Source organism: Anomaloglossus baeobatrachus, chromosome 2 (assembly GCF_048569485.1).
Source record: "Anomaloglossus baeobatrachus isolate aAnoBae1 chromosome 2, aAnoBae1.hap1, whole genome shotgun sequence".
NCBI classification, from domain to species: domain Eukaryota; kingdom Metazoa; phylum Chordata; class Amphibia; order Anura; family Aromobatidae; genus Anomaloglossus; species Anomaloglossus baeobatrachus.
In genome coordinates this window covers 280567581-280583793 of record NC_134354.1, presented here as the reverse complement: position 1 = coordinate 280583793, position 16213 = coordinate 280567581, and the positions used below count along the sequence as shown (strand labels likewise).

Below are 16213 nucleotides of genomic sequence, written 5' to 3'. Positions count from 1 at the left end.
CACCTGGGCCCCGGTGTCCGAGTGGGTACAAGCACCTGCCGTCACACCTGGGCCCCGGTGTCCGAGTGGGTAGAAGCACCTGCCGTCACACCTGGGTCCCGGTGTCCGATTGGGTAGAAGCACCTGCCGTCACACCTGGGCCCCGGTGTCCGAGTGGGTAGAAGCACCTGCCGTCACACCTGGGCCCCGGTGGCAGGTGTTTCTACCCACTCGGACACCGGGGCCCAGGTGTAACGGCAGATGGCTCCACCAACAGACGCCAGGGCCCAGGTGTGACAGCAGGTGCTTCTACCCACTCGGACACCAGGTCCCAGGCGTGACGGCAGGTGCTCCTACCCACTAGGACGCCGGGGCCCAGGTGTCCGAGTGGGTAAGAGCACCTGCCGTCACGCCTGGGCCCCGGTGTCCGAGTGGGTAGGAGCACCTGCCGTCACGCCTGGGCCCCGGTGGCAGGTGTTTCTACCCACTCGGACACCAGGTCCCAGGCGTGACGGCAGGTGCTCCTACACACTCGGACGCCGGGTCCCAGGTGTGACAGCAGGTGCTCCTACCCACTAGGACGCCGGGGCCCAGGTGTCCGAGTGGGTAAGAGCACCTGCCGTCACGCCTGGGCCCCGGTGTCCGAGTGGGTAGGAGCACCTGCCGTCACGCCTGGGCCCCGGTGGCAGGTGTTTCTACCCACTTGGACACCAGGTCCCAGGTGTGACGGCAGGTGCTCCTACCCACTAGGACGCCGGGGCCCAGGTGTCCGAGTGGGTAAGAGCACCTGCCGTCACACCTGGGCCCCGGTGTCCGAGTGGGTAGGAGCACCTGCCGTCACACCTGGGCCCCGGTGTCCGAGTGGGTAGGAGCACCTGCCGTCACACCTGGGCCCCGGTGTCCGAGTGGGTAGAAGCACCTGCCGTCACACCTGGGCCCCGGTGTCCGAGTGGGTAGATGCACCTGCCGTCACACCTGGGCCCCGGTGTCCGAGTGGGTAGGAGCACCTGCCGTCACACCTGGGCCCCGGTGTCCGAGTGGGTAGGAGCACCTGCCGTCACACCTGGGCCCCGGTGTCCGAGTGGGTAGGAGCACCTGCCGTCACACCTGGGCCCCGGTGTCCGAGTGGGTAGGAGCACCTGCCGTCACACCTGGGCCCCGGTGTCCGAGTGGGTAGAAGCACCTGCCGTCACACCTGGGCCCCGGTGTCCGAGTGGGTAGAAGCACCTGCCGTCACACCTGGGCCCCGGTGTCCGAGTGGGTAGAAGCACCTGCCGTCACACCTGGGCCCCGGTGTCCGAGTGGGTAGGAGCACCTGCCGTCACACCTGGGCCCCGGTGTCCGAGTGGGTAGGAGCACCTGCCGTCACACCTGGGCCCCGGTGTCCGAGTGGGTAGGAGCACCTGCCGTCACACCTGGGCCCCGGTGTCCGAGTGGGTAGGAGCACCTGCCGTCACACCTGGGCCCCGGTGTCCGAGTGGGTAGGAGCACCTGCCGTCACACCTGGGCCCCGGTGTCCGAGTGGGTAGGAGCACCTGCCGTCACACCTGGGCCCCGGTGTCCGAGTGGGTAGGAGCACCTGCCGTCACACCTGGGCCCCGGTGTCCGAGTGGGTAGGAGCACCTGCCGTCACACCTGGGCCCCGGTGTCCGAGTGGGTAGAAGCACCTGCCGTCACACCTGGGCCCCGGTGTCCGAGTGGGTAGGAGCACCTGCCGTCACACCTGGGCCCCGGTGTCCGAGTGGGTAGGAGCACCTGCCGTCACACCTGGGCCCCGGTGTCCGAGTGGGTAGGAGCACCTGCCGTCACACCTGGGCCCCGGTGTCCGAGTGGGTAGGAGCACCTGCCGTCACACCTGGGCCCCGGTGTCCGAGTGGGTAGGAGCACCTGCCGTCACACCTGGGCCCCGGTGTCCGAGTGGGTAGGAGCACCTGCCGTCACACCTGGGCCCCGGTGTCCGAGTGGGTAGGAGCACCTGCCGTCACACCTGGGCCCCGGTGTCCGAGTGGGTAGAAGCACCTGCCGTCACACCTGGGCCCCGGTGTCCGCGTGGGTAGAAGCACCTGCCGTCACACCTGGGCCCCGGTGTCCGAGTGGGTAGAAGCACCTGCCGTCACACCTGGGCCCCGGTGTCCGAGTGGGTAGAAGCACCTGCCGTCACACCTGGGCCCCGGTGTCCGAGTGGGTAGAAGCACCTGCCGTCACACCTGGGCCCCGGTGTCCGAGTGGGTAGAAGCACCTGCCGTCACACCTGGGCCCCGGTGTCCGAGTGGGTAGAAGCACCTGCCGTCACACCTGGGCCCCGGTGTCCGAGTGGGTAGAAGCACCTGCCGTCACACCTGGGCCCCGGTGTCCGAGTGGGTAGAAGCACCTGCCGTCACACCTGGGCCCCGGTGTCCGAGTGGGTAGAAGCACCTGCCGTCACACCTGGGCCCCGGTGTCCGAGTGGGTAGAAGCACCTGCCGTCACACCTGGGCCCCGGTGTCCGAGTGGGTAGAAGCACCTGCCGTCACACCTGGGCCCCGGTGTCCGAGTGGGTAGAAGCACCTGCCGTCACACCTGGGCCCCGGTGTCCGAGTGGGTAGAAGCACCTGCCGTCACACCTGGGCCCCGGTGTCCGAGTGGGTAGAAGCACCTGCCGTCACACCTGGGCCCCGGTGTCCGAGTGGGTAGAAGCACCTGCCGTCACACCTGGGCCCCGGTGTCCGAGTGGGTAGAAGCACCTGCCACCGGGGCCCAGGTGTGACGGCAGGTGCTCCTACCCACTCAGACACCAGGTGTGACGGCAGGTGCTCCTACCCACTCAGACACCAGGCGTGACGGTAGGTGCTCCTACCCACTCAGACACCAGGCGTGACGGTAGGTGCTCCTAGCCACTCGGACACCAGGTCCCAGGCGTGACGGTAGGTGCTCCTAGCCACTCGGACACCAGGTCCCAGGCGTGACGGTAGGTGCTCCTAGCCACTCGGACACCAGGTCCCAGGCGTGACGGTAGGTGCTCCTAGCCACTCGGACACCAGGTCCCAGGCGTGACGGTAGGTGCTCCTAGCCACTCGGACACCAGGTCCCAGGCGTGACGGTAGGTGCTCCTAGCCACTCGGACACCAGGTCCCAGGCGTGACGGTAGGTGCTCCTAGCCACTCGGACACCAGGTCCCAGGCGTGACGGTAGGTGCTCCTAGCCACTCGGACACCAGGTCCCAGGCGTGACGGTAGGTGCTCCTAGCCACTCGGACACCAGGTCCCAGGCGTGACGGTAGGTGCTCCTAGCCACTCGGACACCAGGTCCCAGGCGTGACGGTAGGTGCTCCTAGCCACTCGGACACCAGGTCCCAGGCGTGACGGTAGGTGCTCCTAGCCACTCGGACACCAGGTCCCAGGCGTGACGGTAGGTGCTCCTAGCCACTCGGACACCAGGTCCCAGGCGTGAGGGTAGGTGCTCCTAGCCACTCGGACACCAGGTCCCAGGCGTGAGGGTAGGTGCTCCTAGCCACTCGGACACCAGGTCCCAGGCGTGAGGGTAGGTGCTCCTAGCCACTCGGACACCAGGTCCCAGGCGTGAGGGTAGGTGCTCCTAGCCACTCGGACACCAGGTCCCAGGCGTGAGGGTAGGTGCTCCTAGCCACTCGGACACCAGGTCCCAGGCGTGAGGGTAGGTGCTCCTAGCCACTCGGACACCAGGTCCCAGGCGTGAGGGTAGGTGCTCCTAGCCACTCGGACACCAGGTCCCAGGCGTGAGGGTAGGTGCTCCTAGCCACTCGGACACCAGGTCCCAGGCGTGAGGGTAGGTGCTCCTAGCCACTCGGACACCAGGTCCCAGGCGTGAGGGTAGGTGCTCCTAGCCACTCGGACACCAGGTCCCAGGCGTGAGGGTAGGTGCTCCTAGCCACTCGGACACCAGGTCCCAGGCGTGAGGGTAGGTGCTCCTAGCCACTCGGACACCAGGTCCCAGGCGTGAGGGTAGGTGCTCCTAGCCACTCGGACACCAGGTCCCAGGCGTGAGGGTAGGTGCTCCTAGCCACTCGGACACCAGGTCCCAGGCGTGAGGGTAGGTGCTCCTAGCCACTCGGACACCAGGTCCCAGGCGTGAGGGTAGGTGCTCCTAGCCACTCGGACACCAGGTCCCAGGCGTGAGGGTAGGTGCTCCTAGCCACTCGGACACCAGGTCCCAGGCGTGAGGGTAGGTGCTCCTAGCCACTCGGACACCAGGTCCCAGGTGTGAGGGTAGGTGCTCCTAGCCACTCGGACACCAGGTCCCAGGTGTGAGGGTAGGTGCTCCTAGCCACTCGGACACCAGGTCCCAGGTGTGAGGGTAGGTGCTCCTAGCCACTCGGACACCAGGTCCCAGGTGTGAGGGTAGGTGCTCCTAGCCACTCGGACACCAGGTCCCAGGTGTGAGGGTAGGTGCTCCTAGCCACTCGGACACCAGGTCCCAGGTGTGAGGGTAGGTGCTCCTAGCCACTCGGACACCAGGTCCCAGGTGTGAGGGTAGGTGCTCCTAGCCACTCGGACACCAGGTCCCAGGTGTGAGGGTAGGTGCTCCTAGCCACTCGGACACCAGGTCCCAGGTGTGAGGGTAGGTGCTCCTAGCCACTCGGACACCAGGTCCCAGGTGTGACGGTAGGTGCTCCTAGCCACTCGGACACCAGGTCCCAGGTGTGACGGTAGGTGCTCCTACCCACTCGGACACCAGGGCCCAGGTGTGGCGGATACCGCTGCACCCCATCGGCTGGGCGGATACGTCCATGCACCCTTCAGCATTATTACCTCCTTACCAAGGCGCACAGCTGTTCCACAGCTTCCAGAAATATCTCCTGGTGTCCAATGCTCCTGACTCCGAGGGCATCCAGATGCTGAGGGGACAGGTCCAGCAGGTTCTGCCCAGAGATACTCCAGCCCTGGAAGGGGTAATGCTGTACTGTGGGGTCCAGACCTGCGGATAACACACATACTGCAGCGATCAGTCACCTCCCGACCACCAGGGCTTTCCTAGCACTCCAATACCAGGCACACCCTCCCTGCTCTTACCCAGGACACCGTCCACACACGCCTTCCACAGCACTGTATACAGTGTCACCTCCTTCTGTACTCACCCTCTAAGTAGCCGCTGACCGTGTCCGGAGACCACGAGGAAATCAGCTCCATACTGTCTCCCGCACTTCCTGGCGGACCACCCTGCTGACGTCACGCAGGTGAGGCGAGAGGCGGCGCCTGTGACCACGCCCCCCGTGACTGGGGACGGGACTATTTTCTGTACGGGGGACTAGTACGGTCCTGCAGCATTCCTCCGCGGCGGAGGCACGTACCGGAGCCCCAGGAATGTCACCTCAATGTCCTGGGAAGGTGGGAAGAATAAAGGTCTTAAAATGTTGTATTTTACTTTTGGTTTCCATTGCCCCAACCTCACCATAAAAGTAATGCAGAAAAAATAGCATAGGGGGGCACCAGTGGTTGGCACAGTTAGGGGGGTACCAGTGGTTGGCACAGTTAGGGGGCAAGGGTGGTTGGCACAGTTAGGGGGGCACCAGTGGTTGGCACAGTTAGGGGGGCACCAGTGGTTGGCACAGTTAGGGGGGCACCAGTGGTTGGCACAGTTAGGGGGGCACCAGTGGTGGGCACAGTTAGGGGGGCACCAGTGGTGGGCACAGTTAGGGGGGCACCAGTGGTTGGCACAGTTAGGGGGGCACCAGTGGTTGGCACCGTTATGGGGCACTAGTGGCTGGAACGGTTATGGGGGCATCAGTGGCTGGCACGGTTATGGGGGCACTAGACGTCTGGCACGGTTATGGAGGCACTAGACGTCTGGCACGGTTATGGGAGCACTAGTAGCTGGCACAGTTCTGAGGGCATTACCTGGGAGGCCAACCACCCAGAAATTCCAGGACAGTCCGTAAAAATATGGCACTTTTTTGCCCCGTATGTAAAAAAAATGAGATTTTTTTTTTTAAACTGAAGAAGCTTGCAGATTATTCTGAATGTAATTGTGACAGGTCACTACACAACACCAGACACCCCCCTCCCTGGACAGGTCACACCAGTCAAACATTAAACCCTTGTTGCCACCCTCCAGGGTTGATGTCCACACCAGGTGGGGCGGAGCCAGGCGGGTGGCCCCTACCACCAAGGAGTTCACAGCCTGGATGCGGGAAAAACACAGTAGTCAGTCCAGTTGTGGTCTGTAGTGAGTGAGGAGTGAAACTGTTGAAGTCTGGGTCGGAACCCAGGCACATTCAGCAAGGTCGGCAGACAGTGGTGGCCGTCTGCAGGAGTTGGCGAAGGTCAGCGGAACCGTAGGACCGAGGTCGGGCTGTGGCCCGCCGGTACCGAACCGGGGAGCAGATTGGAGCCAAGCACCAGGCAGGGTACTCAGACCCCGACTAGTAGGCTTAAAGCCAACCTTTAGTCAAATTCTCTGATTGCGGTCTGGACCTCAGGGGTTCATTCCCACCCAAGTCCCGATTGAAGGCAACAGACCAACCGTTCCGGATAAGTGCCACCGCCAAGGGCCAGAGATCCAAAGGGCCAGCATCTGCGGGCAAACAGGCTCCTCTGGCACATATACGTCGGGGAGCGGACTCCCGGTGCCTATGGAGTCAAAACACAGGTGCATGGAACGACAGCCACCATCAACCCGTCCAGGGAGAACACCGCAGCCAACTGCGGGCCCCGTCCATCCAGCCGTTTGGTTTACCAGAGACTCTGTCCATCTGTGTCTGAGTGAGTACACCAGTGCCATCCGGCACCGCGCTGCGCTGCACTGCGACCTTGCACCCTGCCAAAACCCATCCCGAGGAATCCAGCCTCCTACCGGGCCCCGGGACCAACCGCCACTACCCACGGAGGGCTAACAACTAGCTGCTCTCCGCCATCGCTCCCGGGAACCCCGTCACCAGCAGCGGTGGTGCCCACCGTCACCACAACCCATGGGTGGCGTCACGAACACTCCATCCATCCCAAAAATCCAACTCCCCTCCCTTTTCACTCGTGGGCGAGGAGCGCTGCTCGAGTCCCGGGTCTGGCCCGCTCGAGCCACCGAGGAGAAGGCACCGGATCCGAGCGCGATCTCCCCGAGCAGCCACCGCGACGGGGAAAGCTGGCCCCCGCCCTCGACATAATTATCATCTCGTACTGTCTCCAGTGAGTGCAGCTGGTGTCTTCATATCAGAATTATGGGCTGTAGACATCGATTACTTATAATCATAAAGATTTATCATAGTTTTCCATTGTGTCTATAAAAATCATTGTCCGTGATTTTTTTGATAAACGGTCCAGAAAAATTCGTCAGATTGTAAACCCTGGGCAGTACAAAGGCTGGCACTGATGGAGAGCAATGCCCTGGGCACTATAAAGGCTGGCATTGATGGAGAGCAATGCCCTGGGCACTATAAAGGCTGGCACTGATGAAGAGCAATACCCTGGGCCAGGGCCGGCGTCAGCACCCGGCAAACCCGGGCAAATGCCGGGGCCCTGGAGAGCCTCGTCAGTTCTGTCCCTTGGCCGGGGCCCACTCGCCTTTACAGTTCTGCTGCCCCCGGCCGAGTTCCGGGGACCGCAGTCCTCGGCAGCAATCTGCGACGCCGTCACTTTAAGGCGCGCAGACATCCTGGTTTGAACTTCATCTGTGGGCGGAGCTACCGCCTTCTCAGTCCCACAGATGAAGGAGGCGAGCTTCTGTCCGGCGCTGTGTGGGCCCCCTCTCCACCGTGACCTAATCGGGTAAGTGCCCTCCCCGCCTCCCCATTATGGGCCCCTGTGAGCTGCTTCTACCCCCCCAGATGTATGCCCTGCCAATCCCCCCCCCGCCGATGCCACGGGTGCTGTCCCCGCCGATGCCGCGGGTGCTGTCCCCGCCGATGCCGCGGGTGCTGTCCCCGCCGATGCCGCGGGTGCTGTCCCCGCCGATGCCGCGGGTGCTGTCCCCGCCGATGCCGCGGGTGCTGTCCCCGCCGATGACGCGGGTGCTGTCCCCGCCGATGACGCGGGTGCTGTCCCCGCCGATGACGCGGGTGCGGGCCCCACAGAGCAGCAGAGTTGTGTGTGTTTGTCTTTATGTAGCAGAGTTGTGTGTGTGTGTGTGTGTGTTTGTCTGTCTGTATGTAGCAGAGTTGTGTGTGCTTGTCTGTCTGTATGTAGCAGAGCTGTGTGTGTTTGTCTGCCTGTATGTAGCAGAGTTGTGTGTTTGTCTGCCTGTATGTAGAAGAGTTGTGTGTGTTTGTCTGCCTGTATGTAGCAGAGTTGTGTGTGTTTGTCTGTCTGTATGTAGGAGAGTTGTGTGTGTGTGTGTGTGTGTGTGTCTGTAAGTGTATATGACTGTATAGATTTGTCTGTTTATATGTATTTTTGTGAGTTTGTCTTTAAATATGTATATGTACGTGTTCGTATTGGTGTCTGTGTGTGGATAGGGCCCACTGGGACTCTTCCGCCCGGGGCCCACAAAAACCTGGAGCCGGCCCTGCCCTGGGCACTGTAAAAGCTGGCACTGATGGAGAGCAATGCCCTGGGCACTATAAAGACTGGCACTGATGGAGACCAATGCCCTGGTCACGATAAAGACTGGCACTGATGGAGAGCAATGCCCTGGGCACTATAAAGACTGGCACTGATGGAGACCAATGCCCTGGTCACGATAAAGACTGGCACTGATGGAGAGCAATGCCCTGGGCACAATAAAGGCTGGCACTGATGGAGAGCAATGCCCTGGGCACTATAAAGGCTGGCACTGATGGAGAGCAATGCCCTGGGCACTATAAAGGCTGGCACTGATGGAGACCAATGCCCTGGGCACTATAAAGACTGGCACTGATGGATAGCAATGCCCTGGCGACTGAGGAAGTCTGCTTCCCAGTTTTCTACGCCGGGGATGTGAACTGCGGATATGGTGGAGGCCGTGGCTTCCACCCACATCATAATGCGCCGGACTTCCTGGAAGGCTTGCCGACTGCGTGTCCCCCCTTGGTGATTGATGTATGCCACCGCTGTGGAGTTGTCCGATTGAATTCGGATCTGCTTCCCTTCCAGCCACTGCTGGAAGGCTAGTAGGGCAAGAAACACTGCTCTGATTTCCAGAACATTGATCTGAAGGATGGACTCCTGCTGAGTCCACGTACCCTGAGCCCTGTGGTGGAGAAACACTGCTCCCCACCCTGACAGACTCGCGTCTGTCGTGACCACCGCCCAGGACGGTGGTAGGAAGGATCTTCCCTGTGATAATGAGGTGGAAAGGAGCCACCACTGCAGAGAGTCCTTGGCCGTCTGGGAAAGGGAGACTTTCCTGTCCAGGGATGTTGACTTCCCGTCCCATTGGCGGAGAATGTCCCATTGAAGTGGACGCAGATGAAACTGCGCAAACGGAACCGCCTCTATTGCCGCCACCATCTTCCCGAGGAAGTGCATGAGGCGTCTTAAGGAGTGCGACTGACTTTGAAGGAGAGCCTGCACCCCAGTCTGTAGAGACCGCTGCTTGTCCAGCGGAAGCTTCACTATCGCTGAGAGAGTATGAAACTCCATGCCAAGATACGTTAGTGATTGGGTCGGTGACAGATTTGACTTTGGGAAGTTGATGATCCACCCGAACGCCTGGAGAGTCTCCAGTGCAAAATTCAGGCTGAGTTGGCATGCCTCCTGAGAGGGTGCCTTGACCAGTAGATCGTCCAAGTAAGGGATCACAGAGTGTCTGTGAGAGTGCAAGACTGCTACCACTGCTGCCATGATCTTGGTGAACACCCGAGGGGCTGTCGCCAGACCAAATGGCAGAGCCACGAACTGAAGATGGTCGTCTCCTATCACGAAGCGTAGAAAGCGTTGGTGCTCCGTAGCAATCGGCACGTGGAGATAAGCATCTTTGATGTCTATTGATGCTAGGAAATCTCCTTGGGACATTGAGGCAATGACTGAGCGGAGGGATTCCATCCGGAACCGCCTGGCGTTCACATGCTTGTTGAGCAGTTTTAGGTCCAGAACAGGACGGAAGGAGCCGTCCTTTTTTGGAACCACAAAGAGATTGGAGTAAAATCCTCGCCCCCGTTCCTGAGGGGGGACAGGGATCACGACTCCTTCTGCTCTTAGAGAGTCCACCGCCTGCAGCAGGGCATCTGCTCGGTTGGGGTGTGGGGAGGTTCTGAAGAACCGAAGTGGAGGCCGAGAACTGAACTCGATTCTGTACCCGCGAGACAAAATGTCTGTTACCCACCGGTCTTTGACCTGTGACAGCCAAATGTCGCAAAAGCGGGAGAGCCTGCCACCGACCGAGGATGCGGAGGGAGGAGGCCGAAAGTCATGAGGTAGCCGCCTTGGAAGCGGTTCCTCCATTTGCTTTCCTGGGGCGTGAGTGAGCCCGCCAGGAATCTGAGCTCCCTTGTCCTTTCTGAGTCGTTTTGGACGAGGAGAATTGGGCCTTGCCCGAGCCTCGAAAGGACCGAAACCTCGACTGCCACTTTTTCTGTTGAGGTTTACTTGCTCTGGGCTGTGGCAAGGAAGAGTCCTTACCCTTGGACTGTTTTATGATTTCAGCCAATGGCTCACCAAACAGTCTGTCTCTAGATAATGGCAAGCTGGTTAAGCATTTTTTGGAACCAGCATCTGCTTTCCAGTCCTTTAACCATAAGGCTCTGCGCAAAACCACAGAATTGGCGGCCGCCATAGAGGTACGGCTCGTAGATTCTAGGACAGCATTGATAGCATAGGTCGCAAACGCAGACATTTGCGAAGTTAGGGACGCCACCTGCGGTACTGCTGGATGCATGATAGCATCCACCTGTGCCAGACCAGCTGAAATAGCTTGGAGTGCCCACACGGCCGCGAATGCTGGAGCAAACGACGCGCCGATAGCTTCATAGACAGATTTCAACCAAAGGTCCATCTGTCTGTCATTGGCATCTTTAAGTGAAGCGCCATCCTCTACTGCGACTATAGATCTAGCCGCAAGCTTGGAAATTGGGGGATCCACCTTTGGACACTGGGTCCAGCGTTTGGCCACTTCAGAGGGAAAAGGATAACGGGTATCCTTAGAACGTTTAGAGAAACGCTTGTCTGGATGAGCGTCGTGCTTCTGGATTGATTCTCTGAAGTCAGAGTGGTCCAAAAAAGCACTTAATTTACGCTTGGGATACAGGAAATGGAACTTCTCCTGCTGTGCAGCTGCCTCCTCTGCAGAAGGAGCTGGTGGAGAAATATCCAACAGTCTATTAATCGCCGATATAAGGTCATTAACCATGGCGTCACCATCAGGGGCATCCAGATTGAGAGGGGCCTCAGGATTAGAATCCTGATCACCGTCCTCAGTCTCATCACAGAGAGACTCTTCTCGCTGAGACCCTGAGCAGTGTGATGACGTCGAGGGTCTTTCCCAGCGAGCTCGCTTAGGCTGCCTGGGACTGTCATCTGAGTCAGAGACTTCAGCTTGTGATGCTTGAGACCCCCTTGAAGTACGGATTAGTTCCAACTGAGGGGGACCGGAGAGCATAGACACAGCAGTGTCCATGGTCTGAGGAACTGGCCTGGCCTGCAAGGTCTCCAGGATTTTTGTCATAGTCACAGACATTTTTTCAGCAAACACTGCAAAGTCTGTCCCCGTCACCGGGGCAGGGTTCACAGGCGTCTCTGCCTGGGCTACCACCACAATAGGCTCTGGCTGACGAAGTGCCACTGGGACTGAACATTGCACACAATGTGAGTCATTGGAGCCTGCCGGTAGATCAGCCCCACATGCAGTACAAACAGTGTACACAGCCCGTGCCTTGGCAGCCTTGCGTTTTGCGGATGACATGTTGCTGCCTCCTCAGAGCAGTACAGGGTGTCCAGCCAAGAAGCGACCTTACAGTGCACTATATAAATATATATATATATATGGTACCAAGAAAAAAGTACACTAATATAACACTGAGGCACTAGAGGGGCCAGCACTACTGTGCTGCTTACCGCCCGCTTAGGAGCGGTGTGTGGTCGCCAGAAATCCCTCTAGTCTGGGTCTCCCAGAGCCTGCTGCCTTTCCCCAGCCAGACCGCATGTGTAATGGCTGCCGGCGTCCTTGTGGAGAGGGGGGGGCGGGCCCTGGGCGTACACCGACGAAGAGCGGGAAGTCTGCTTCCCCCTGTGCCTAGTGAGAGGGCTGGAGCATGTAAATAAAGCTCCAGCCCTCGGCGCTGTCAATTGAGCAGCGTCTCTCCCCTACCCTGATTGACAGGGTGGGGGCGGGAACGAAGCGGCGCTAGGCCGCAGAAGCCGGGGGCTAAAGTTAGAAGCGCCGCCGCCGTAAAAGCGCGGTCGGCGCAAAGTCCCCGGCGCACTACAAGTCGCAGCTGCGCCGCCGCTCCAGGAGCGGTCGGCGCAGTAGTTCCCAACATGTAACGTCACTCAGCAAAGCTGCAGTGACCTAACCCCAGCGCACAGCGCTACTGTCCCCGGCGCACTATAACGCTCAGCAAGCCTTGAGAGTGTCCGTGCCTGCCGGGGACACAGAGTACCTGAAAGTTGCAGGGCCTTGTCCCTGAACGGCACTCCCGCTCCAAATCCAGCAGGTTCTCTGGGTCTGTGGATGGAGCCCGGCCCCAGGGCTTGGGGGCCGGCAAGATCCCACTTCCACAGAGCCCTCCAGGGGATGTGGAAGGAAAACAGCATGTGGGCTCCAGCCTCTGTACCAGCAATAGGTACCTCAACCTTACAAGCACCACCGCGGGTGAGAAGGGAGCATGCTGGGGGCCCCATATGGGCCCTCTTTTCTTCCATCCGATATAGCCAGCAGCTACTGCTGACTACAAACAGTGGAGCTATGCGTGGATGTCTGACCTCCTTCGCACAAAGCAGAAAAACTGGTGAGCCAGTGATCCCACTGGGGGTGTATAGCCAGAAGGGGAGGGGCCTTACACTTTTTAGTGTAATTGCTTTGTGTGGCCTCCGGAGGCAGTGCTATACACCCAATCGTCTGGGTCTCCCAATAGAGCGCCGAAGAAGTTCAAAATTGTCAAAAGTCTTAAAGGATGCAGCAGTCTTGACATTGCTATGATATTGAAGCGTGATTACAGATCCTTGAAAAGGTGGATCAGAAAAAGCAACACACATTAAAAGGGTTGTCAGATCCAAATCCACAACTCTTCAGCAATTGTGCACTGGCAGGATTCTCCAGTGTCAGAGCCGAAAACGGAGGTCACATGGCCGCGACTACGCGATCTGCAAGAATCCAACTAGATGGGCGCAGCCTCACTAAATGCAAGCGTATTGAGTGAGGCTGCACTCATATAGTCAGATTCTGGCCGGGAGTATACATCGCATACTTGGAATCACTAACCGTGGTTCCCGACACTGACACCGGAGAATCCTCACAGCAACTGCCGACTTGTGGATTTGGATGGGAAAATCCCTTTAAACTGCTAAACATTTGAGAAAAATCAAACTAAGTTACCAGGAACCCATTATCCTCCAGTGCGGTCATATTCCAAAACTGCGTAGTAGGAGGCAGCACTTAAAGGGATATGCAAATGTAGCGCCCCTAACTATATCAGAGAACTGCATCCTGTCCTCCAGAGTGCAGGACCCAACCCCCGTTGTTACAGGTTCCCAATAACCAGTGTCACCCCATCAGCATTACAAATCCCAACCACACCTCACATCAAACCTGTCAGACACACCAGTGGGTTGGTCAAGCTGGAGTAGGGCCACCCACCTAGGGGTCAGGCAGACTGGTGGGAGAGAGGAAGGCAGTTGAGTGAGAGCCCTCAAAGAGTGAGGAGCTGGGAGTAGTAGCTCCCAGGGAGCGAGACCAAGGTTGGGTCGCAGACTGTGGAGCGGGACCACAGGAGTCGGGGACCGGTAGCAGTGACATTGGAAAGGGGTGTGACGGACATAGTCTTGGAGGACTATCGGCATCAGAACCCCAAAAGAACTTACCGGTACAGAGCACGGCGGAGTACAGGACCCTAGGTCAGGGGCAGGTTCCGCCGCCCTGATAATTAACCTGGGAGGGAGAGTATCTTCACAAACTTCCCTAAGAGCTCAGAGATTGAAGGCATCAGCATAACGCGGGGAATAGGGTTCTCCATAAAAGGCAACCCAACTGAAATCCCAAGTGCCAGCCATCAAGAGCACAGCTGCCCTACACACAGGTAGCGGGGCCCCAACAGCTTCATGCCAAGGGCCCACTAAAATTGTGCACGGAGGCAGAGTCCGGACTATCAAGTGACACCGGTGGGAGCGGACACCTGGACGGGCTCCCTGTAGTGACTGTGATGCACAGAGACTTCGGTTTATCTCCAGTGTGAGTGTCTCCTTTATAATCCTCATCCTGCACCACGACTACCCACAGTGAGTACTCTGTTCCCCTGCACCCTGCGCTCCCCATGTCCACCAAAAACCCCAGAGCCCAGGGCCTTCCCTACTTGTGGAGGGACTGACACCTTGCTGCCCCAACACCATCTGCCCCGGTACTCCTTCCAGCAGTGGCGGTACTCCCATTACCGCAACCCGCAGGTGGCATCAAAAACTTCTCCCCTGTAAATAATCCCCCTTTCAAGGATCGGAGTGTTAGCCGAGCCCGGGTCCGGACCCTTCGAGGCAGCACCACCCCGAATCCGAGCACCCCGGTCTGCGCCGGGGCAGTACACGAACATGATTTTTCTTACAATCCAAGACACCCATGGCGGTTAAGACCCACCTGGAGCTTCATCAGAACAGGATGAACTGTGTCTGCAGGAAGGATTGTGGTGAGAGCGCTGGACTAATGTAATGGCGACTCTATTCGGAATTGGCGCCAATTCAGACATGTGACCAGGATGGGCAGCAGTTTGAGTTATATCATGGACACCATTTCATCTCATCCATGGAGAGTTCCTTTAAACGATGAAAGAATAATGACCTGGTCCCTTCCTCACCTGACCTAAACCCTATTGAGAACTTTTGGGCCCTTCTTAAATGAGATATTTACGATGAAGGGAAACAGTCACCCATTTGTACAGAGTTTGGGAGGCCTTGATTGGCGCCTTTTAAATGTCAGAAATGTATTTTTGTACATTAAGTTGCATAATAATTCTGCACAGTAATAATTGGCCAATAATTCTACACACATTCTCCTAAGATAAATCTTCATTATTACTTTCTTAAATATTCAGGTTTATTAACCATTTTGTTATGTCTGACAGCACTGTAGTTCTATAATAAAATGATTCATCAACCATGCATACTGCCAAATTATTGTGCACAGAGTATATATCAAGTGAAGTGATAGTCTCCATACGACACTGCTGTTTTGCTTTCTTCCCCATCACCACATTTTGAAAAATATAACCTTTTAGTTTTCCTATTTACGGTATATCAAAGTGAGTACACCCCTCACATTTGTGAATATTTCATTATAACTTATGGGATAACACTGAAGATAGGACACTTTGACACAATGTAAAGTAGTCAGTGTACAGCTTGTATAACAGTGTAAATTTGGGGTGCCCTCTAAATAACCAACACAGCCATTAATGTAAAAACCACTAGCAACAAAAGTGATTACACCCCTAAGTGAAAATGGCCACTTTGTGCCCAAAGTGTAAATATTTTATGTGGCCACAATTATTTTCAAGCACTTCACTCTCTTGGGCATGGAGTTACTAGAGCTTCACAGGAGCCACTGGAATCCTCTTCTGTCCTCCATGACGACATCATGGAGCTGGTGGATGTTAGGGACCTTGTGCTCCTCCACCTTCCATTTGAGGATGCCCCACAGATGCTCAATAGGGTTTAAGTCTGAGGACATGATGGCCAGTCCAGCCCCGCTACCCTCAATTACTTTAGCAAGGCACTGGTCATCTTGGAGAATTGTTTGGGGTCATTATGTTGGAATAGTGCCCTAGGGCCCAGTTTCTGAAGGGAGGGGGGGGATCAGGCTCTGCTTCAGTGTGTCACAGTACATGTTGGCATTTATGGTTCCCTCAATGAACTATCGATCCCCATAGCCAGCAGCCCCCCAAACCATGACACACTCACCACCATGCTTGACTGTAGGAAGACACACTCCCCATTCACACAGATCTTGTAACACTAATGAGTCACATGACACCAGGGAGGAAACATGGTCAATTGGGCACAATTTGGCCATTTTCTTTTAGGGGTGTGCTCACATTTGTTGCCAGGGTTTAAGCATTAATGGCTGTGTTGAGTTATTCAGAGGACACAGCATATTTACACTGTTATACAAGCTGTATACTACTTTACATTGTATCAAAGTGTCAGATCTTCAGTGTTGTCCCATGAAAAGA

At 57.5% G+C, this 16213-nt stretch overlaps 1 protein-coding gene across 5 annotated transcripts in view; it reads right to left on the bottom strand.

Annotated features, from left to right (window-relative positions):
• LOC142289858 (connector enhancer of kinase suppressor of ras 1-like) overlaps positions 1 to 16213 on the bottom strand; it is a 62701-nt gene that overhangs the window by 26361 nt on the left and 20127 nt on the right. For 4 of the 5 annotated variants that reach the window (XM_075333801.1, XM_075333800.1, XM_075333802.1 and 1 more), the window contains 2 exons: positions 5072 to 5313; positions 4754 to 4911 (listed from right to left, as the gene is read on the bottom strand). In XM_075333801.1, the coding sequence (XP_075189916.1) occupies positions 4754 to 4911; positions 5072 to 5123 (210 nt within the window). In that variant the 5' untranslated portion in view covers positions 5124 to 5313. The remainder of the gene's footprint in view (positions 1 to 4753; positions 4912 to 5071; positions 5314 to 16213) is intronic. The other variant, XR_012750177.1, reaches the window with a different exon arrangement.